The sequence below is a fragment of the Theropithecus gelada genome, chromosome 10, assembly GCF_003255815.1.
Source record: "Theropithecus gelada isolate Dixy chromosome 10, Tgel_1.0, whole genome shotgun sequence".
NCBI lineage: Eukaryota > Metazoa > Chordata > Mammalia > Primates > Cercopithecidae > Theropithecus > Theropithecus gelada.
In genome coordinates, this window is record NC_037678.1 from 70,890,411 (window position 1) to 70,912,203 (window position 21,793).

General features: G+C 42.4%; 1 protein-coding gene across 1 annotated transcript in view; it reads right to left on the reverse strand.

Annotated features, from left to right (window-relative positions):
* TPX2 (TPX2, microtubule nucleation factor) overlaps nt 1–21,793 on the reverse strand; it is a 62,852-nt gene that overhangs the window by 16,943 nt on the left and 24,116 nt on the right. Inside the window, exons 5-12 of the mRNA XM_025398742.1 lie at nt 19,223–19,349; nt 14,886–15,014; nt 13,701–13,820; nt 9,127–9,248; nt 8,363–8,514; nt 6,674–6,845; nt 3,247–3,388; nt 1,666–1,882 (exon numbers count right to left, since the gene is read on the reverse strand). Of these exons, the coding sequence (XP_025254527.1) occupies nt 1,666–1,882; nt 3,247–3,388; nt 6,674–6,845; nt 8,363–8,514; nt 9,127–9,248; nt 13,701–13,820; nt 14,886–15,014; nt 19,223–19,349 (1,181 nt within the window). The remainder of the gene's footprint in view (nt 1–1,665; nt 1,883–3,246; nt 3,389–6,673; nt 6,846–8,362; nt 8,515–9,126; nt 9,249–13,700; nt 13,821–14,885; nt 15,015–19,222; nt 19,350–21,793) is intronic.

Here is a 21,793-nt window from a genome sequence, read left to right on the forward strand (position 1 = left end):
GGCTGGAGTGCAGTGGCGCGATCTCGGCTCACTGCAAGCTCCGCCTCTCAGGTTCACGCCATTCTCCTGCCTCAGCCTCCGAGTAGCTGGGACTACAGGCGCCCGCCACCACGCCCGGCTAGTTTTTTGTATTTTTAGTAGAGACGGGGTTTCACCATGTTAGCCAGGATGGTCTCGATCTCCTGACCTCGTGATCCACCCGCCTCGGCCTCCCAAAGTGCTGGGATTACAGGCTTGAGCCACCGCGCCCGGCCGGGTGGGGGAAGATTTCTTAAAAGTTTATTGTAACTTGGAGATTAATTACTTGGGTGGGGGAAGATTTCTTAAAAGTTTATTGTAATAGAGTTTGGCATATAGTACATGTGCTTCATGGCAGGGGGAAAAAAGCATTGTGAACAGAAGAGAGATCTCATGCAAAAAGCCCTCAATTAAAAGTAGGTATCAGGGAGAAGAACCATTTCTAAGCCTAATCATGACTTTTGTAAAGCCTGGAAAATATAACTTCAAGTTGCTTCTGATTTAGTGCTAAGAAAATACAATAAACAAAACTAGGTACTCAGTCAAAGGTACTACATTGGTGCAGTTTCCCCTAAAAGCATGGTGACTCTAAAACAAGCAAAAGCAAGAAGACAGGAAAACAGTGCTTCCAGAGTAATCCTGGACCTGCATCAATCCAAGCAATGCAAACCACTGGCGGTGGGTGAGGTCCCCATCTGCACTGAAATGTAACTAAAAGCCGCTTTCACATTTATGCAGGTGCCTAACTCCATTGCTTATTCTGTGACTGTAGTCTTGCTTCCTGATTGCACATTTTCTCTAAAATTGTGGTTGTGAGTGTATTATCAAACTACAATCCACTTCTCTGAAACAGTTTCCAGTGGCTCTTGATAAACTTTTCTCCGGCTTAACTGACCCACTAACAGCTCCCAGTAGAAGCTTCATGTTTCCCACCATCAGGCTTTTTATCATGTAATTCCTACTGCCTGGAATGTTCTGCCAATCCAGTCCATTTGCATTTCTGCAAGTCAAAATTCTATCATATAATGGAGAGGCAATATAAGGAAGTATTAGGATCACAGACTCTGTAGCTAGAGTGTCTGAACTCTTACTTGCTCCACCATGTACTAGCTGAGTGCTCTAGGAATATTACATAACCTCTGTGTGCCTCGGTTACTTCCTCTGAAACAGGTGATAAAGTAACCCACTGAAAGGGGTTGTTGTCAAAACTAATGGGCTAATATATGAAAAGGGCTTAGAGCAGTCCTGGCACATAGTAAAACTGTCATCTATTATGATAACAATAGCAACCCAATGACAATAACTATTACTACATATTGTCAAGGCTCAGGTCAAATGGTGCCTCTCTACAAAGCACACCCTGAACTTTCTATCTGGAAGAAACCATTTTCTCCTCTGAATTCCTATTTTAACTGTCATCTCTCTCAGAACACTTCTGTCTATTTTCTATTATTCACACATATATTATCTCCCATACCAGACTTTGAGCTAAATAAGAGCAAAATCCACCTCTGATAAGTCTCTTTATCACCTGCAGTTCCTAATATGATGCCCTGCTTATAATATCAACCCAAACTTTTGTGTGAATGGATGGATATTTAGTCATGAGCAGGACACTTCTGCCAACACGCATAGCCTCAACCTTACCACAACATCTTCCAAAATCTTAGTAGGGCAAGGTCTGGAATGAAATTCAAAGTGTTCATCCTCTGATTTCTTCTTTGATTCTCGCTCCTGGATTCTTTTCTCAATTTCCAAATCAAAGCCAATAGGCTCAGTGGGTGGTTTCACAGGTGGTTTCTTGGGCAAGATGGGCCCACCTTCAAGTATTCTGGGATCAAGTTCACGTGCTTTGAATTTGTATCTGTAAGGTAAAAATTTAAATAACCACAAAAAAAATTTTAATAAAATAAAAACTCCACAAACAAAGTGAGCCAACCACAAAGAATAGTAATCATTAAAATTATGCTCCCATTGACTGGACAACAGAATAAAATAAATAAAAATGAAAAACAATTGGCCGGGCACAGTGGCTCATGCCTGTAATCCCAGCACTTTGGGAAGCCAAGGCGGACGGATAACTTTAGATCAGGAGTTCAAGACCAGCCTGGCCAACATAGTGAAACCCCATCTCTACTAAAAATACAAAAATTAGCCAGGCATGGTGGCGCACACCTGTAATCCCAGCTACTAGGGAGGCTGAGGCAGGAGAATCTCTTGAACTCGGGAGGCAGAGGTTGCAGCGAGCTAAGAGGCACCATTGCACTCCAGCCTGGGCAACAAGAGCAAAACTCCATCTCAAAATAAATTAATTAATTAATAATAATAAAAGAATAAAAGAAAAAATGATTACCCATCACACACAGTAAAATTTCAACTCTCCACAACACTATCTTTACCTCTAGAAGAAAGAATAAATGAGACAGTCCTAACATCCCTACCACTTAAGAATTGAGGCTTCATTTCACAGAAGAAGCTCCCCTCCTCAAAAGAAGCACAAAAAGGAATGGAAGAAGGATATAGGAAATAAACTCCAACGCTATGAACCACACTAAGTTTCCATTTCCCTCCACTAGTAATAGCTGTAACAATACCTTGAGGAGTCACAAAAGGGTGGGATCTACCTAACCTAACCTTAGAGGGAACTCCTTAATTGAAATCCTAGTAAGTTCTTCTACTCCAACCTCTGGATTCGATTTTGTGCGGGGGTGTGTGTGTGTGTGTGTGTGTGTGTGTGTGTGTGTGTGACAGTCTCGCTTTGTCACCCAGGCTAGAGCGTAGTGGCGTGATCTTGGCTTACTGAAGCATTGTCCTCCTGGGTTCAGGCTGCCCCGTAGTAGGTGGGACTACAGATGTGTGCCACCATGCCCAGCTAATTTTTTTTGTATTTTTTGTAGAGACGTGGTTTCACCATGTTGCCCCAGGCTGGTCTCAAACTCCTGGTTTCAAGTGATCCTCCTGCCTTGGCCTCCCAAAGTACTGGGATTACAGGTGTGAGCCACCACACCCAGCCTGGATTCAATTTTCACCACTTTATACTCCAGGATATCTCCATATTCCCACTACAGTCCTTAAATCATAAAGGCAGGGATGTAGCCTGCAGAGCATACTGCTCAAATGCCATAAATTTTCACGGAAAGAAAAATAGCAACTGTCATCCTTACAGAACTGAAAATAAAGTAGGCAGGTTCTTGGAACTCTTCCTCAGATACTGCCAGTGGGACTTACTGTTGCAGTTTCTCGAACTCCTCAGCCTCCAGCTCTGCTGCACTTTTGCAGGTCACAGGCCGTGCACGGTGTCTGGTTTGCAGTACAGGAGTCTGTGGGTCTCTGCAAATCTTGGTCACAGAAGATTTGGAGGGTAACAGGTCTGTAAACAGAGATGACAGACGTTCATCTAGCTTCGCAAGACCCAGTTTACTTTTAAGTGCTGATTCACCTATGTAGCCCAGAGAGGGATAAACCAACCACAAAGTGGCAGGCCCACAACCCTCAGCTCAGCTTACATGGGTAAAACCAACCAACATTCAGTTACTTCTCCCCTATTCCTCTTTTATTGAGGGGTATGACTAAGGTAGCCTTCGGGTAAACTCTACTGTCATCTTCTCAACTGAAAATCCATCCATGTCTGGTCTGATAGGTTCCTTATCACTGCAAGGGCCTAGACTGGCTTTCATTTTCTTTGAGACAGGGTCTCACTCTGTTGCCCAGGCTAGAGTGCAGGGCCATAATGGTTCACTACAAATTCAACCTCCCTGGACTCAGGTGATCCTCCCACCTCAGCCTCCTAAGCAGCTGGGACTACAGACATGCACCACCACGCCCAGCTAATTTTTATATTCTCTGTAGCGACAAGGTTTCACTATGTTGCCCAGGCTGGTCTTGAACTACTGGGCTCAAGCAATACACCCATCTCAGCCTCCCAGATTGCTGGGATTATAGGTGTTAAGCCACTGTGCCTGGCCAGGCCTAGACTTTCTATTGACAATGCCAATTATTTTGCTTGTTATTAACACAAAAAATTTTTGCTTATTCCAGCTTTAAGATATAAGAGCTTCCTGGTCAGGCGCGGCGGCTCACGCCTGTAATCCCAGCACTTTGGGAAGCCGAGGCGGGTGGATCACGAGGTCAGGAGATCAAGACCATCCTGGCTAACACGGTGAAACCCCGTCTCTACTGAAAATACAAAAAATTAACCGGGCGTGGTGGCATGCACCTGTAGTCCCAGCTACTCAGGAGGCTGAGGCAGGAGAATGGTGTGAACTCGGGAGGTGGAGCTTGCAGTAAGCCGAGATTGTGCCACTGCACTCCAGCCTGGGCAACACAGCAAGACTCAGTCTCAAAAAAAAAAAAAAAAAAAAAGATATAAGGCCTTCCTAAAGACCAAGTAAAGCCTGAATAGAATGGCTCAAACCTGTAATTCCAGCAATTTAGAAGGCCAAACCAGGTGGACTGCTTGAGGCCAGGTGCTCAAGACCAGCCTGGGCAACATAATGAGACCCTGTCTCTTAAGAAAATATAAAAATTAGGTGAGCATGGTGGCATGCACCTATAGTCCCAATTACTTGGAAGGCTAAGGCAGGAGGATCACTTGAGCCCAGGAGTTGGACACTGAAGTGAGCCATGATCATGCCACTGCACTCCAGCCTGGGTGACAGAGCAAGACCCTGTCTCTTAAAAAGCAAAACAAGAAGGAAAATAAATAAATAAATAAATATCAAAACAAAAAAAGACCAAGTGAAAACTCCCAATTTTATGAAATCAATATAAAAGCAACAAGACCACCTCTTATATATAGAAAATCAAATGGAGAAAATTAAAAACTAAGTTAAAGCATCAATATTAAGATATCACCACCACTCACTGAAAATACTAATTTACTTGGCCAGTGAAACCTTGTCAATTTTCATAACTAATATAGAATGAATCTTTCAATTTAGGTCTTGTCACATAACAGTGGTAGATCAAAACCAAATCTATTTTAGAAATAAGCCATGTTTCAAAGATACATATAACCATTATTTAGCTGTAACTGTACAAAGTTTTAAATAAAAATTGCATAGTATAATTTCTCTTTCCATTTGCCAGGACTAGTATTCTAAAAGCATGACATATCAGACTCTGAGTCATATATTATTTGAAAAGTTATGCTTAATATTTAAATTTCCATTAGAATAAAGAAGAATATTTCATTATTTTCATACTATAAAATCTAACAAAATCATTTTGGCTACTAGAACATAATAACAATATTTAAAAATGCTACACTTGACCAGGCGCAGTGACTCACACCTGTAATCACAGCACTTTGGGAGGTCGAGGCGGGTGGATCACTTGAGGCCAGGAGTTCAAGACCAGCCTGGCCAATGCAGCAAAACTTGGTCTCTACTTAAAATACAAAAAGTAGCTGGGCATGGTGACACACACCTGTAATCCCAGCTACTCAGGAAGCTAAGGCACGAGAATCGCTTGAACCCAAGAGATGGACATTGCAGTGAGCTGAGATTGCGTCACTGCACTCCAGCCTGGGTGATGACAGCCAGAACAAGACTCTGTCTCAAAAAAAATGCCTATGCAAGGATATAAAAAATTTAGAGATCCTCAAAAGTAAAACAACCACATTCTGCTTTATCCAGAATACTATCCCTATACTCCCAACAACTATTTTATACCACCTCCACCCTTCAGATTTCATCTTCCTTCTTGTAGAAATTATTTCCATAAAGATAGAAACTATTAAATTAGAATCCACTCATCTGCTCACCACCAAATCTACAAACTCCCCCAGTATTTGCACCCATTCCTCCCACTTTTCCATCCTCCTTTTAAAGAACACTCACTTCACCTGTGCTAAGTATCCCTCCAATACCTGCCTGTTCAGGGACTTAATCCATTAGTTATCTCCTCTCTCTCGTACCTTCAGCCTCTTTATCTCTGACAAGATTTCTCAACATTCAGACATGCTCTCCCTATCTCCCACCTCCTTTGACTTTTGCATCTCCCTCCTCCTCAAAAGCTCTTACCATAATTTGTAGTGACCTATTTATCTCTAATGACAGTTTAAGAATGCAAAGAACTAGTTAATTTATCTCTAATGACAGAGATAAATAGGTCGCTACAAATTATGGTAAGGGCTTTTGAAACTTGATGTCAGAAACTTGATGTCGAGTTTTGAAATGTGAATTAGAAACTTGATGTTGAGTAGCACCAAGTCCATATTATTTACCTCTATACACCTAACACAGTGTGCCTGGTTAGTAGTAGTAAAAATTTTGGTGGACCACTGAATAAAAAGCACATAGCCTTGAATGAATGAATGAAATGCCTTCATTTTCTATAGGTAACTAAACGCAATGTGACACTTTGACACATGGCAAAAATGTCCATTAAGAGCATGTAACGACATCTCAGGTTGCCTTAATTCATTCCCCTTGGCCAGTTATTGATGAGGAGGATCAAGATGGTTGCTGGGTATAAGACAGATAGCTGGTTGGCTTGAAAAATTCTGAAGGATACATTTGTTGTCTGCACAGTCACATACCATACTTTAATTGAAAAACTAGGATTTCAGCTAAAGACAAATCTGTGCTTAAGATGTAAGCAGAGGGAATATAGGAGAGGTTCCATCCAACGGTGATACTGGTAGGAAACTTACTAATATCATCCTTCTTGCTCCTCAAATGATATCTGTTAGGGGTTCGTTTATGGAAGTCTTCAACCTGCTGTGCAAGGGGCACATATGTAGAAACTGTTTCATCATATGTTCTTTTCTTTCCTTGGGACAGGTTGAAAGGCTTAACAATGGTACATCCCTTAGTCACTCGGACCTGTAAAGAGAAAAGTTGTTCCCCAAATGAAATGTCATGGAAGAGCTCACATCTACCATAAACCACATAGTTGGCACAGAGGATCAATTAAAAAGGCCTGTGTAAAACCAAGATGATTATTCTGAAGTTTGTCTGTCCTTGAGCAAGGGTTATAACTAGTCTATTCTCATTAAAAAGAAAAAAAGAAAAAAAGAAAAAAAAAGGAAGAAAGGATCTAGCACTTAACAAATCTTATGTTCTGGAATAGTACATAGGTAATTTTTCCCCAACCATGTCAATGTTTTGAAGGAATCCAGAGTAAGCTATCTTAGAATTGAAGACAAAATGTGCTGCACAAAGGAATCTCACCCTCAACTTCATTAAAAAAAAAAAATTTGATTGGGCCTCTGGGTCTGCATCAGGTCAGGCAGCTTCCTGAATCAGTGGAATCTCTCCATACATCCCCTAAAGTGACTGATGAAGAAGCCAATTCCTATTCCTCGGACCAGTAATTTTGATAAAACTGTCTCTAATTGGAAGCAAAACCCTTCAAGGACCTGTATCTCAAAGAAAGAAGCATAACCTCAGGGTTTAAGAATGCAAATAACTAATTTCAAAAAATGATGATACTGACTACAAATGCAAGTGGAGATTATTAGTACTAGAATTTTTACTTACGATTGTTACTGACTTTGTTGGTGCTCTGGTAACAAAACAGCATGAGATTTGACTGGTCTGTCCCAACCCTATTTCTCCTATAAGATCTGTTATATTGGCCAGGCATGACGGCTCACGCTTGTAATCCCAGCACTTCGGGAGGCTGAGGCAGGGGGATCGCCTGAGGTCAGGAGTTTGAGATCAGCCTGGCTAACATGGGGATACCCTGTCTCTACTAAAAATACAAAAATTAGCTGGGCGTGGTGGCAGGCGCCTGTAATCCCAGCTACTTGGGAGGCTGAGGCGGGAAAATCACTTGAACCCAGGAGGCAGAAGTTGCAGCGAGCCGAAATCGTGCCATTGCACTCCAGCCTGAGCAACAAAAGTGAAACTCTATTTCAAAAAAAAAAAAGATCTGTTATATTTTACACAACTTTATAGACACAAAGTTTTTTTCTCAATTATACTATTATAAACAGTGACCACAAATGCTACACGTAAAATCCTAAATGAATATTAGTAACAGAAATGCTCATTTGGCCAGGCGCGGTGGCTCACGCCTGTAATCCCAGCACTTTGGGAGGCCAAGGTGGGCAGTTCACCTGAGGTCGGGAGTCCAAGACCAGCCTGACCAACATGGAGAAACCCTGTCTTTACTAAAAATACAAAATTGGCCAGGCATGGTGGCACATGTCTATAATCCCAGCTACTAGGGAGGCTGAGGCAGGAGAATCGCTTGAACCTGGGAGGTGGAGGTTGCGGTGAGCCGAGATTGTGCCACTGCACTCCAGCCTGGGCAACAACAGTGAAAATCCATCTCAAAAAAACAAACAAACAAACAAACCAAAAAAAAGAAATGCTCCTTTAGTCTACCAACTTACAGGAGATGAAGGATGCTTTCGTAGTTCAGATGTAAAGTTCACTTCCTTATACTCCTCCTGGTTCTTAGGATGTTGTTTGATTCGCTCATCTGTGCGGAAGTGGAAGTCAACTGATTTGGTGACCTGGCTCACTGATTTCTTCACAGGTTGCCCTGAGTGAGGAACACAGTAAAACACACAGATAACATTAAGATAAGGAACACCAGTAAATCCCCTTTACTCCAGTCCTTTTGCTATTTCTGTTACCATGGATCTAACTTTGTTCACTATCTACATGTAACCCAAAACTTGAAGTAGTCCTCAGGGACACTAATATATGTGTCATATTCATTGAGTACTATTGGGTTTGAGGCCTTTCAGTTATATACAAACTAAAAAAAAAAGTAGTAGGCTGGGTGCGGTGGCTCAAGCCTGTAATCCCAGCACTTTGGGAGGCCGAGGCAGGCGGATCACAAGGTCAGGAGATCAAGACTATCCTGGCTAACACGGTGAAACCCCGTCTCTACTACAAAATACAAAAAATTAGCCAGGCGTGGTGGCAGACGCCTGTAGTCCCAGCTACTCGAGAGGCTGAGGCAGGAGAATGGCGTGAACCCGGGAGGCGGAGCTTGCAGTGAGCTGAGATCCGGCCACTGCACTCCAGCCTGGGCGACAGAGCGAGACTCTGGCTCAAAAAAAAAAAAAAAAAAAAAAAGACTTCAAAAACACCTAGCAAGAGTGTAAGAACCACCCCTCATGAATCAGTCAACCATAGCCAAGCTCACCTATGCCAGCCAGAGCAAGTTTCTTGAATTCTTCATTCTTTTTCCGCATTTCCACCACCTCTTGCTGCATTTTCATACTCTTCTCCAGCTCTTGCTCCTCAGTACTTTTTAGAACCTTCTGCCTAAAGAGAAAATCAGTAAATGAGAAGAGAGGAGAGGAGAAAGGTGCTCAGTGACTCAAAAGAATCTACAGGCATTATATAATATTTTTAACCTGTGATAAAATAATCATCAAAACCAAAAAATATCATCTAATAAATAGATGTTAACTAGATAACACCATGAAAATAAATAAAAACGCACACTTTGGCCGGGCATGGTGGCTCATGTCTATAATCCCAGCATTCTGGGAGGCCGAGGAGGCGAGATCACCTGAGGTCAGGAGTTTGAGACCATCCTGGCCAACACGGTGAAACCCCGCCTCTACTACAAATACAAAAATTAGCCAGGTGTGGTGGCACACGCCTGTAATTCTAGCTACTCAGGAGGCTGAGGCAGGAGAATCGCTTGAACCTGGGAGGTGGAGGTTGCAGGGAGCCGAGATCGCGCCATGCACTCCAGCCTGGCCACAGAGCGAGACTCCGTCTCAAAAAATAAATAAATAAATAAAGACAAGAAAATGCACACTTTATACCAAAATATTGAAAAAAATTCAGAAGAAAATAACTAAAATAGATTAGAATATATTACAAAATATCCACAAATATAATCATAAATGATTAGATTGGGCTGGGTGTAGTGGCTCATGCCTGTAATCCCAGGCACTTTGGGAGGCCGAGGCAAGTGGATCACCTGAGGTCAGGAGTTCGAGATCATCCTGGCCAACATGGTGAAACCCCATCTTACTAAAAACACAAAAATTAGCTATATGTAGTGGTGGGTGCCTGTAATCCCAGCTTCTCAGGAGGCTGAGGCAGGAGAATTGCTAGAACCCGGGAGGTGGAGGTTACAGTAAGCTAAGATTGCGGCACTGTACTCCATCTCCAAAAACAACAACAGCAACAATGACAAAAAAGATTAGGTTGTACGCCACAAGAAAAACTAAAAGACCAGTAGAAGCCTGGTGCAGTGGCATGCACTTGTAATCCCAGCTACTTGGAAGGCTGAGGCGAAAAGATTGCTTGAGCCCAAGAGTTCAAGACCAGCCAAGGCAACACAGCAAGGCCCTGTCTCAAAAACAAAAACAAAAAAAGACCAGTAGAATGAGGAAAGTATCTACAACGAAAGGTTAATATACATAAAATACATGTAACAGAAGAAAGAAACTCAGAAGTAAAGCAGACTAAATCCCAACCCTGTCATTTCATTTGCTGCCTGTAATGATCTTGAGAGAACTATTTAACTTTCCTGAGCCTAAGTTTTCTCCACTGTGAAATGAGAGTGTAAATACTCTTGCTTACATCCTATTTGTGACTGTTCAATCAGATGATATCTCTGAAGTGCCTGACACATGGTAACGTTCAATACAGAGTAGCCATTCTTAGTAAGGAAAATATCACCAGGACATTTATAGACAAATAAGGTTACCAATAAGAAAAAAAATAAAAAGGAAACAGATAATTCACCCAAGAGGAAATATGGAAAAAATGTTTACAATAGTAGCAGTAATACAATCTTGTCAGCAAATACATAAAAATTAAAATAATTTGATGCTGGGGGTTGGGGGAAATGGGGAGATGATGGTTAAAGAGTACAACAAATCTCAGACAAGAGGAAAAAGATTTTTCTTTTGACCTACTGCACAGGGTGAAGGATATCATTAATAATAGTAATACACTAAAAGAATAAATTCCAGCCAGGCATGGTGGCTCATGCCTGTAATCCCAGCACTTTGGGAGGCTGAGGCAGGTGGATCACCTGTCAGGAGTATGAGACCAGCCTGGCCAACATGGTAAAACCTCATCTCTACTAAAAATACAAAAATTAGCTGGGTATGGTGGCAAGTGCCGGTAATCCCAGCTACTCAGGAGGCTGAAGCAGGAGAATCACTTGAACACAGGAGGCAGAAGTTACAGTAAGCTGAGATCTCGCCACTGCACTCCAGCCCGAGCAACAAGAGAGAAACTCCATCTAAAAAAAAAAAAAAAAAAAAAAAAACACCCCAAATGTTCTCATTACAAAAAGTGGTATTTGAGGTGACGGATATGTTAATTAACTAGATTTAATTATTCCAAATTGTAGTCATGAATCATAACATCACTTTGTACTGCATACATATATACAACTATAAATTATCAATTTACAACTAAATTTTTAAAATAATAATTTGATGCCATATTATATGAATTTAAAAAACCAAAACAATTTTAAAAGTTAACAAACAATGCAGAGGAGATAGTAAGAAAATAAAAATATTAATTCAAAGCCAATGGCACTTCAGGCCAGGCATGGTGGCTCACACCTGTACCCAGCACTTTGGGAGGCTGAGGCGGGCAGATCACTTGAGATCAGGAGTTTGAGACCAGCGTGGCTAACATCGTAAAACCCCATCTCTACTAAAAATATAAAAATTAGCCGGGGCCAGGCATGGTGGCTTATTCCTGTAATCCCAGCACTTTGGGAGGCTGAGGGGGACGGATCCCTTGAGGTCAGGAGTTCAAGACCAGCCTGGCCAACATGGTGAAACTCCGTCTCTACTAAAAATAAAAAATGAGCCAGGTGTGGTGGCAGGTGCCTGTAATCCCAGCCACATGGGAGACTGAGGCAGGAGAATTGCTTGAACGTGGGAGGCGGAGGTTGCAGTGAGCCAAAATCGTGCCACTGCATTCCGGTCTGGGCGACAGAGCGAGACTCCATCTCACAAAAAAAAAAAAAAAAAAAAAAAATTAGCTGGGTGTGATGATGCATGCCTATAATCCCAGCTACTCAGGAGGCTGAGGTAGGAGAATCACTTGAACCCAGGAGGCGGAGGTTGCAGTGAGCAAAGATTATGCCACTGCATTCCAACCTGGGTGACAGAGTGAGACTCCATCTCAAAAAAAAAAAAAAAAAGTCGACGGTACTATAAATTGGTACTTCCATTTCAGAAGTAAAATTGGCAATAAATATCAACACTGACAAAACTGGTCATTCCCTGCGGGGAATTTCTCCTTCCTTATTCTGAGGAGATCACTCAAAGAAATGGCTCTGCCTATAAAGTTGTTGACTGATTACTTATAATCGTGAAAAGCTGGAAACTACATTTTCAACAGAAAATAGTTAAATATAATTTGCTAGAATATTAATCTATCAAAAAAGGATAAATGTGAAGATTTTGTAGCAGCACAGAAACAAAATCTGAAATAGTCTCATGGCAAGTCAATAAAGCAGAACCCAAGGTTTTATATTAACTGATTGTGAAAATATGTATGCTGGCTTGGGTAAAACCCAGCAGGGAGGTTGGAAAAATAAGAAATGTTCCATTTACATGGTAAGAACCATTGCTAACTTTTTCCTTTTATATTTCTTTTAAATTTGCTTCAACAGTATATTTTTCTGACTGTTCAAGATCTGAGCACCAGCTAGGCACTGTGGCTCACACCTGTAATCCCAGCACATTGAGAGAGCAAGGCAAGAGGATTGCTTGAGGCCTAGTTTGAGAGCCTAGGCAAATAGCGAAACCCCATCTCTACAAAAACATGTAAAAGGTAGGCTGGGCACGGTGGCTCACGTCAGCACTGTGGGAGGCCAAGGTGGGCAGATCACTTGAGGTCAGGAATTTGAGACTAGCCTGGCCAACATGGTGAAACCCCACCTCTACTAAAAATACAAAAATTAGCCAGGTGTGGTGGTGCACACCTGTAATCCCAGCTCCTCAGGAGGCTGAGCAAGGAGAGTTGTTTGAACCTGGGAGGCGGAGGTTGCAGTAAGCCAAGATCGTGCCACTGCACTCCAGCCTGGGAAACAGAGTGAGCCTATGTCGCGCAAAAAAAAAAAAAAAAAAGTTAGCCAGGCATGATAGTACATGCCTGTGGTCCCAGTTACTTGGGAGGCTGAGGTGGGAGGATCAGGTAAGCCCAGGAGGTCAAGGATGCAGTGAGCCATGATTGCACCACTGCACGCCAACCTAGGCAACAGAATGAGGCCCTGTCTTTAAAATTAATTAATTAGGCCGGGCGCGGTGGCTCAAGCCTGTAATCCTAGCACTTTGGGAGGCCGAGACAGGCGGATCACGAGGTCAGGAGATCGAGACTATCCTGGCTAACCTGGTGAAACCCCGTCTCTATTAAAAAATACGAAAAACTAGCCGGGCGAGGTGGCGGGCGCCTGTGGTCCCAGCTACTCGGGAGACTGAGGCAGGAGAATGGCGTAAACCTGGGAGGCGGAGCTTGCAGTGAGCTGAGATCCGGCCACTGCACTCCAGCCTGGGTGACAGTGAGACTCCGTCTCAAAAAAAAAAAAAAAAAAAAAAAATTAATTAATTAAATAAAAATTTAAAAATCTGAGCACCCTTCAGGACACATGTAACAATTCACCTCACCATGGTCAAAGCTTCAGGAGTTTCCCAACCTCCAGGTAAACCAAACAGATAGGAGATGTAAGTCTGTAATTTTACACCATTCATTCTAAAGTTTAAATTCAGGAAAGAAACTTACTTTATGGGTGGCATACAAGGCACAGTATGTCTACCCTTGGCTTTCTCTGGGGAAGATTCATTCTTTTCAGAAGTATCTTGAGCACTGCCTTCTTCCTCTGGCTTCTTTTTGTTGTTAGAACTTGAGTTCAAAAGAACAAAAAATATGTTTTCAATTCCCTGAAGCATAGCCTGTACCCTCCTCCCCAAATCTGCTGCATATGGATTAACTTTTCTCATTCTATAGGATAACAAGCATGCTTTGACCACATGATTCTTCCAATAGTATCATTACATCATATATACTAATGGCTTCAATGAGTAAACTTTGAGAAAACCAACTTCTATCAAGATAAGAGTTACCTAGTGGTGGTTCAGAAGAGTAAGGAGGGATTCTAACTGCTCACCATCAAACGATCAAATGGCAGAGTTAATTGCCATCCCAATATCTATTCTCTTATTAATAAAACCCCAATTTCAGGAGGAGCATCAACGCACTAAACTACAAGTAAGTATTGTACTTGCTTCAACAGCCTCTACTGCAACTAGGGAATCCAAGTGACACAAGTCTAGGCAAATGAAATGAAATTTAAGGTTTGCTGGGAAAGACTTAAGTTTCCTGGTATAGATGCTGCCCTTTTTCCTTTACTGCTCTCTTCTTCTCTTAAACATAAATACAACACCTAGAGATATACCAGCCATCTTGTGCCAATGAGACAACAAGCAAAAGAAAAAAGCTAAGAAATACAGAGCAGCATCTTGAGAGCAAGTATGAAAAAAAAAGCTAAAAATCAGCCACTGAACCAAAGCCAGCAGCTAACTACTTTAGACCTCTGTGAACAAATAATTCATTATTCTTTAAACCACTCCAGTTGAACAGACTATTACTTGCAGCAAAATATATTCTTAACTAATAAAAATATGAACAAACATGTATGCAGCTTGTTATTAAACATAAAAACAAAAAGAGGTAAAACCTATGCCAACTAAGATATGAGTGCCCTCCAGGACACATGTAACAATTCACCTCACCATGGTCACAGTTTTAGGCATTTCTCAAGCTTGAGGTGCACCAAACATATTGCAGATGTACCATTTTTAATTTTATTCTATTCAATCTAAAGTGTAAACTCAGAAAAGAAACTTACAAGTGGTATACAAGGTACAATATGTCTACCCTTGGCAGTAAGAAGTTGTGGCTACTCACACTTTCATTTTCTTAGAGGGTAGAATTTCATCGATGATTACAGGAGTGGCACATCTCTTGGCTTTCATTTTTACATGATGCTTTTCTTTCTGTTCCAAATCCTTCTGAGCAGAAAGCCTAAGAGATCTTCTATGGTAGAGAAATTGACAAAATGTATAATAAACATATATACTACAGATATCTAAATGTTCCTCAGAAATGTGAAAGGATGTCAAACTACAAAGGGCAATAAAATGGAGTGCTATTCTCTCCACTCTAAAAATCTGATCTCTCTTGTTGATAGTTTTTTAAATTCAACCATAACATTTTAGTTCTTAAATACATTGGTGTCTATAAATGTGACCTCAGTAAAGTGATTAAAAAGAAAAACTTGGCTGGGCATGGTGGCTCATGCCTGTCATCCCAGCACTCTGGAAAGCTGAGGCAGGAGAATTGCTTGAGGCCAGGAGTTCAAACAAGCATGGGTAACATATCAAGACCCTGTCTCTACAAAAAATTTTTAAAAAATTAGTCCCAAGTGGTGGTGCGCATCTGTGGTGCTAAACACTTAGGAAGCTGGGGCAGAAGAATCACTTGGGCCCAGGAGGTCATGGCTGCAATAAGCCATGATCGTGCCACTGCATGCCAGCCTGAGCAACAGAGTAAGACTCTGTCTAAAAACAAATAAATCAATAAGATGAATACAAAACAAAGAGCATAATGACAGATCTAATACATACCAAAAAGTGCCCAAAACAAAAATAGTTAAATGACTACCAAGTGGAAGATCTTATGAAATCACCACCTAGGCCAAGATACAGAAGAACACTGACAACCACTGCTATCTTGACGTCAAGTGTGATCATTAGATAATTTCCTTATTGCTAGGCCGGGCGCGGTGGCTCAAGCCTGTAATCACAGCACTTTGGGAGGCCGAGACGGGCAGATCACAAGGTCAGGAGATCGAGACCATCCTGGCTAACATGGTGAAACCCCGTCTCTACTAAAAAATACAAAAAAAAACTAGCCGGGTGAGGTGGCGGGCGCCTGTAGTTCCAGCTACTCGGGAGGCTGAGGCAGGAGAATGGTGTGAACCCGGGAGGCGGAGCTTGCAGTGAGCTGAGATCTGGCCACTGCACTCCAGCCTGGGCGACAGAGCGAGACTCCGTCTCAAAAAAAAAAAAAAAAAAAGATAATTTCCTTATTGCTTTACCAAATAAGCATGTATTACATAAACATGGTATGCTAGTTTTGAAGAAAAACAAAAAATTTTGTATAATGTAACCAGACTACTACAAGTATTCTTTTCTGTCTGGCTTATCTCACTCAACTTTATGTTTGTGAGATTCAACCACATCAATTCACACAGCTCTAATTCATTGACTTTCATTGCTGTATAATATTCATTGTAGGGATATGCCACTATTTATTCAGTCTACTGTTGATGAGTTATCTCCTCATTTTAGCTATTATAAAAAAATATAAGATTGGTGGGTCTTAGGAAATTAATGTGCTTTTCTCTGATGATCAGTAAAACTGAGTACATTTTCACGTTGATCGGCCATTTGTTTGTCCTTTTCATAAGTGCTAGTTCAAGTCGTTTGCCTGTTTTCTACTGGCTTGTCAATTCTTTACTAATTGATTTGTAATTCTTTGTATACTCTGGATATAAACCCTTTGTAGGATTCATGTGTTACAAATAGTTTCTCCCACTCTAGGGGTTGAATTTTCATCTCTTTATCTTTTAATTAAATGTGCTTGAATTTATCAACCTCTGCCACCCCCATTATGGTCAGTGCTTTTCTATGTGTGTCCTGTTTAAGAAAGCTTTCCCTACTCTGCCAGGTGCGGTGGCTCACGCCTATAATCCCAGCACTTTGGGAGGCCAACGCGGGAAGATCACAAGGTCAGGAGATAGAGACTATCCTGGCTAACACGATGAAACCCCATCTCTACTAAAAATGCAAAAAAAAAAAATTAGTCGGGCGTAGTGATGGGCGCCTGTAGTCCCAGCTACTTGGGAGGCTGAGGCAGGAGAATCACTGGAACCCAGGAGGCGGAGGTGGCAGTGAGCCGAGATTGCGCCACTGCATTCTTCCAGCCTGGGTGACACAGCAAGACTCCGTCTGGGGGAAAAGAAAAAAAAAAAAGATGGCACATACCAGGCATGGTGGCTCACGCCTGTAATCTTGGCACTCTGGGAAGCATAGGTGGGCAGATCACTTGAGCTCAGGAGATCAAGACCAGCCTGGACAACATAGCAAGACTCCATCTCTACAAAAATTACGAAAATTAGCTGGGCGTGGTGCCCTGCACCTGTAGCCTCCACTACTCGGGAGGCTAAGGCAGGAGGATTGCTTACGCCTGAGGGGTCAAGGCTGCAGTGAGCCAAGATCATGCCATCGCACACCAGCCTGGGCAAGCGAGCAAGACCCTGTCTCAAAAAAAAAAAAAAAAAAAAGATCAAATTTTTGAGGCAAAATTTCAGAAGCAAGAGAACCACAGAGAGGGTAAACACTAAACCCTGATTATAAACTCATACTCTGAGGCCGGGCGCGGTGGCTCAAGCCTGTAATCCCAGCACTTAGGGAGGTCGAGACAGGTGGATCACGAGGTCAGGAGATCGAGACCATCCTGGCTAACATGGTGAAACCCCGTCTCTACTAAAAAAATACAAAAAAATTAGCCGGGCGTGGTGGCGGGCGCCTGTAGTTCCAGCTACTTGGGAGGCTGAGGCAGGAGAATGGCGTAAACCCGGGAGGCGGAGCTTGCAGTGAGCTGAGATCCGGCCACTGCACTCCAGCCTGGGCGACAGAGCGAGACTCCGTCTCACAAAAATAAAAAATAAAAACTAAATTCATACTCTGGCCTGGGTGCAGTGGCTCGCGCCTGTAACCCTAACACTTTGGGAGGCAGAGGTGGGTGGGTTCAGTGAGCTCAGGAGTTCGCGACCAGCCTAGACAACGTGGTAAAACTTTTTCTGAACAAGAAATACAAAAATATTAGCTGAGCACAGTGGCTTGTGCCTGTAGTCCCAGCTGCTCAGGAGACTGAGGTGGGAAGATTGCTTGAGCCCAGGAGGTTGTGGCTACAGTGAGATATGATCATGCCACTGCACTCCAGCCTGGGCAACTAAGCAAGACTCTGTCTCAAAAATAAATAAAATAAAAATTTGTCTATTGGCTGAATGCAGTGGTTCATGCCTATATAGTCTCAGCACTTTGGGAGGCTGAGGCAGGAGGATCACTTGAGCCCAGGAGTTTGAGTCTGCAGTGAGCTATGTGCCACCACTGCACTCCAGCTCCAGCCTGGGTGACAGAACAAGACCCTGTCTCAAAAAAAAAAAAAAGCTAAAGTAATACAGAAGAACAAAGATATTTGACATTAGGAAGATGTAACAACTATAACCATACAAGGCCTTTGGAAACAGATTGATAAGGGTTTGAATCTTGGCTCTGAAATAAACTTGCCTTAAGCAAGCAACTTAGTATCTCTGAGCCCTTATCTATAAATTAATTAATTAAGCATATTACCTACAACTCATAAATGTTATACGGATTTTTCTTAATTTATACCAACCACACAAACCCATTATTATGAGGATTTTAAAAGCTAACATAGCTGGGCGCAGTTGCTCACGCCTGTAATTCTAGCACTTTGGGAGGCTGAGGCGGGTGGATCACCTGAGGTCAGCAGTTTGAGACCAGCCTGGCCACATGGCAAAGCCCCGTCTCTACTAAAAATACAAAAATTAGCCGGGTGTGGTGGCAGGTGCCTATAATCCCAGCTACCCAGGAGGCTGAGGCAGGAGAATTGTTTGAACACGGTGGGGCGGAGGTTGCAGTGAGCTGAGATCACACCACTTCGCTACAGCCTGGGCAAAAGAGCGAAACTCTGTCTCAAAAAAAAAAAAAAAGTAACGTAAAGGTGTCCATAAACACAGTATGGGCCGGGCGCGGTGGCTCAAGCCTGTAATCCCAGCACTTTGGGAGGCCGAGACGGGCGGATCACAAGGTCAAGAGATCGAGACCATCCTGGCTAACACGGTGAAACCCCGTCTCTACTAAAAAAATACAAAAACTAGCCGGGCGAGGTGGCGGGCGCCTGTAGTCCCAGCTACTCGGGAGGCTGAGGCAGGAGAATGGCGTGAACCCGGGAGGCGGAGCTTGCAGTGAGCTGAGATCCGGCCACTGCACTCCAGCCCGGGCGACAGAGCGAGACTCCGTCTCAAAAAATAAAAAAATAAAAATAAATAAATAAATAAACACAGTATGGACACATAACAGATGCTCTGTCCAGTAACTATCCTTTGAACATTATTATCATAACCACCATTTTGAGATTCCAAACAGTCTTACCTCTGAGGCTGGGCAGGAGTTTTTCTTGATATGGCTGCCTCAACTTCCAGGGAAGAACAAGCATTTGACAGAATGGATTGTTCCACAAGATTTTCTTTTTCTGCCTCTTTGTAGTAAGTGTTGTCAACTGTGGGAGACCAAAAGCTAGTCAGCACTCAAATCCCAAGGAAAATAATTGGAGATGAGCCACACACACACACCCCGTCTAAGCCACAGAATCCTTAGTTCCAGTTAAACCTTATAAGAAGACCAGTTTATAAAAGCTACTTTGGTTGAAACAGAAATGATGTATCTGGGGCTTACCTATTCGCCAGCCTAAGGTACTACCTTTAAAAAAAGCATCCCACACACAATCTCATGACATTTCAGGACACTGATAAGGTTCTGAAAGCTTCCATAAAGAAGAAACAAAATCACTTACGAAGTAACGAAAATTAGATAAGCACTGAATTTTTCATCAGCGATACAAAAAAAACAGAAGGTAAAGGAACAATGTCTTTAGAGTAGTGATAAAAAATAATTTGCAATCTATAATGCCGTATTAAGATAAACTTTCAATTGTATATGAAAGTGGAACAATGCCATTTTCAAATATATAAGAACTCAAAGTTTTCCTCTCCTGTACTAATTTAAGAAAGTTTCCGCCGGGCGCGGTGGCTCAAGCCTGTAATCCCAGCACTTTGGGAGGCCGAGACGGGAGGATCATGAGGTCAGGAGATCGAGACCATCCTGGCTAACATGGTGAAACCCCGTCTCTACTAAAAAACACAAAAAACTAGCCGGGCGAGGTGGCGGGCGCCTGTAGTCCCAGCTACTCGGGAGGCTGAGGCAGGAGAATGGCGTAAACCTGGGAGGCGGAGCTTGCAGTGTGCTGAGATCGCGCCACTGCACTCCAGCCTGGGCGACTGAGCGAGACTCTGTCTCAAAAAAAAAAAAAAAAAAAAAAGTTTCCTCAGGATGCACTCCCGCATAATGAAGGAGTATATCCAGAAGAAAGATATAAGGTCCAGGAAACAAGGCAGAAAAGATAGTAAAAATAATAATGCTCTCCCAAAAAAGCAGTAGTAACTTCCAAGGGTCATTGTCCAATATGAAGCAAGATAAAATGTGGCAGAAATTTAAGAAATTGATAAAGTTTAAAGAAAAGTAAATCCACTGATCTCTTGATGTCAGAATCATCTTTATGTGGCTCAGCAGTTGTGACAATACAACCAAATACAGCCAAAGAGAACCAAGAAGGGATGAAACTGCATCACAGTTACTGACTTGGCATTGAACAATATTTACATAATCATAACATTGTAAATACTGCTGATATAATCATACTATCAGGCATTATGAATGTAACCACACAAGTTAAAATAGTGAGTTAAAACAGCTACTGGGAAGACAGAGTCAGGAAGATCACTTGAGCCCAGGAGTTTGAGACCAGCTTGGGCAACACAGTGAGATCCCACTTGTAAAACAAAATATAAAAACAACAGGCCAGGCACGGTGGCTCACGCCTGTAATCCCAGCACTTTGGGAGGCTGAGGCACGTGGATCACGAGGTCAGGAGATCGAGACCATGGTGAAACCCCATCTCTACTAAAAATACAAAAAATTAGCCGGGCGTGGTGGCGGGCGCCCGTAGCCCCAGCTACTCAGGAGGCTGAGGCAGGAGAATGGCATGAACCTGGGAGGCAGAGCTTTCAGTGAGCCGAGATCGCGCCACTGCACTCCAGCCTGGGGGACAGAGCGAGACTCAAAGTCTTAAAAAAACAACAACAACAACAACAACAACAACAAAACCAGTAAGAGTTTGAGAAAAAGGACAGGGGATAGGGATGGGAAGAGGAAGGGGTTATTTTAACATAAACTCTTAAGTATTGTGATGTTACCGTGGCCATGTTTTACTTTGATAAACTTTTTTTTTTTTTGCTTTTCAATATTATATAAGTAGAGATTAGAGATGGGGTCTCACTATATTGCCCAGGTTGGTCTCAAACTGCTGGGCTAAAGCAATCCTCTCATCTTGGTCTCCCAAAGTACTGGGATTACAGGCATGAACTACCAGCCCAGCCTTGATAAACATTTTTAACGAAATAGAACAAAAGTGTTATGGGAACACTGAGAAAGTTAGCCAGGCATGGTGGAATGTGCCTGTAGTACCAGTTACTTAGGAGGCTGAGGCAAGAGATCACTTGAGCCCAGGAGGTCAAGGCTGCAGGGAGCTGTGATCATGCCACTGCTCTATAGATGGGGTGACACAGTGAGACCCTGTCTGCAAAAAAAAAAAAAAAAAAAACCCAAAACAGAGTAAGAAAGAAACAATCAAGTAAAGGCTTCATGGAAGAAACAGCACTTAATCACATAGCATATAAACTGACACCTGATAAAGGAATTAAACTGCAACAAGATGACAGGGAAGAAAAGATAGGCCATGAAAACATAGTTTAGGCAGTATTCATTTGAGAACAATCATTTGGCTCATCTCCTAAAAAAATATTTTTGGGGCGGAGAGACTCACACACACACACAAAATAATAGCATAGCATGTCAAGGCTAAAATAGATGCACTTATTCCAATTA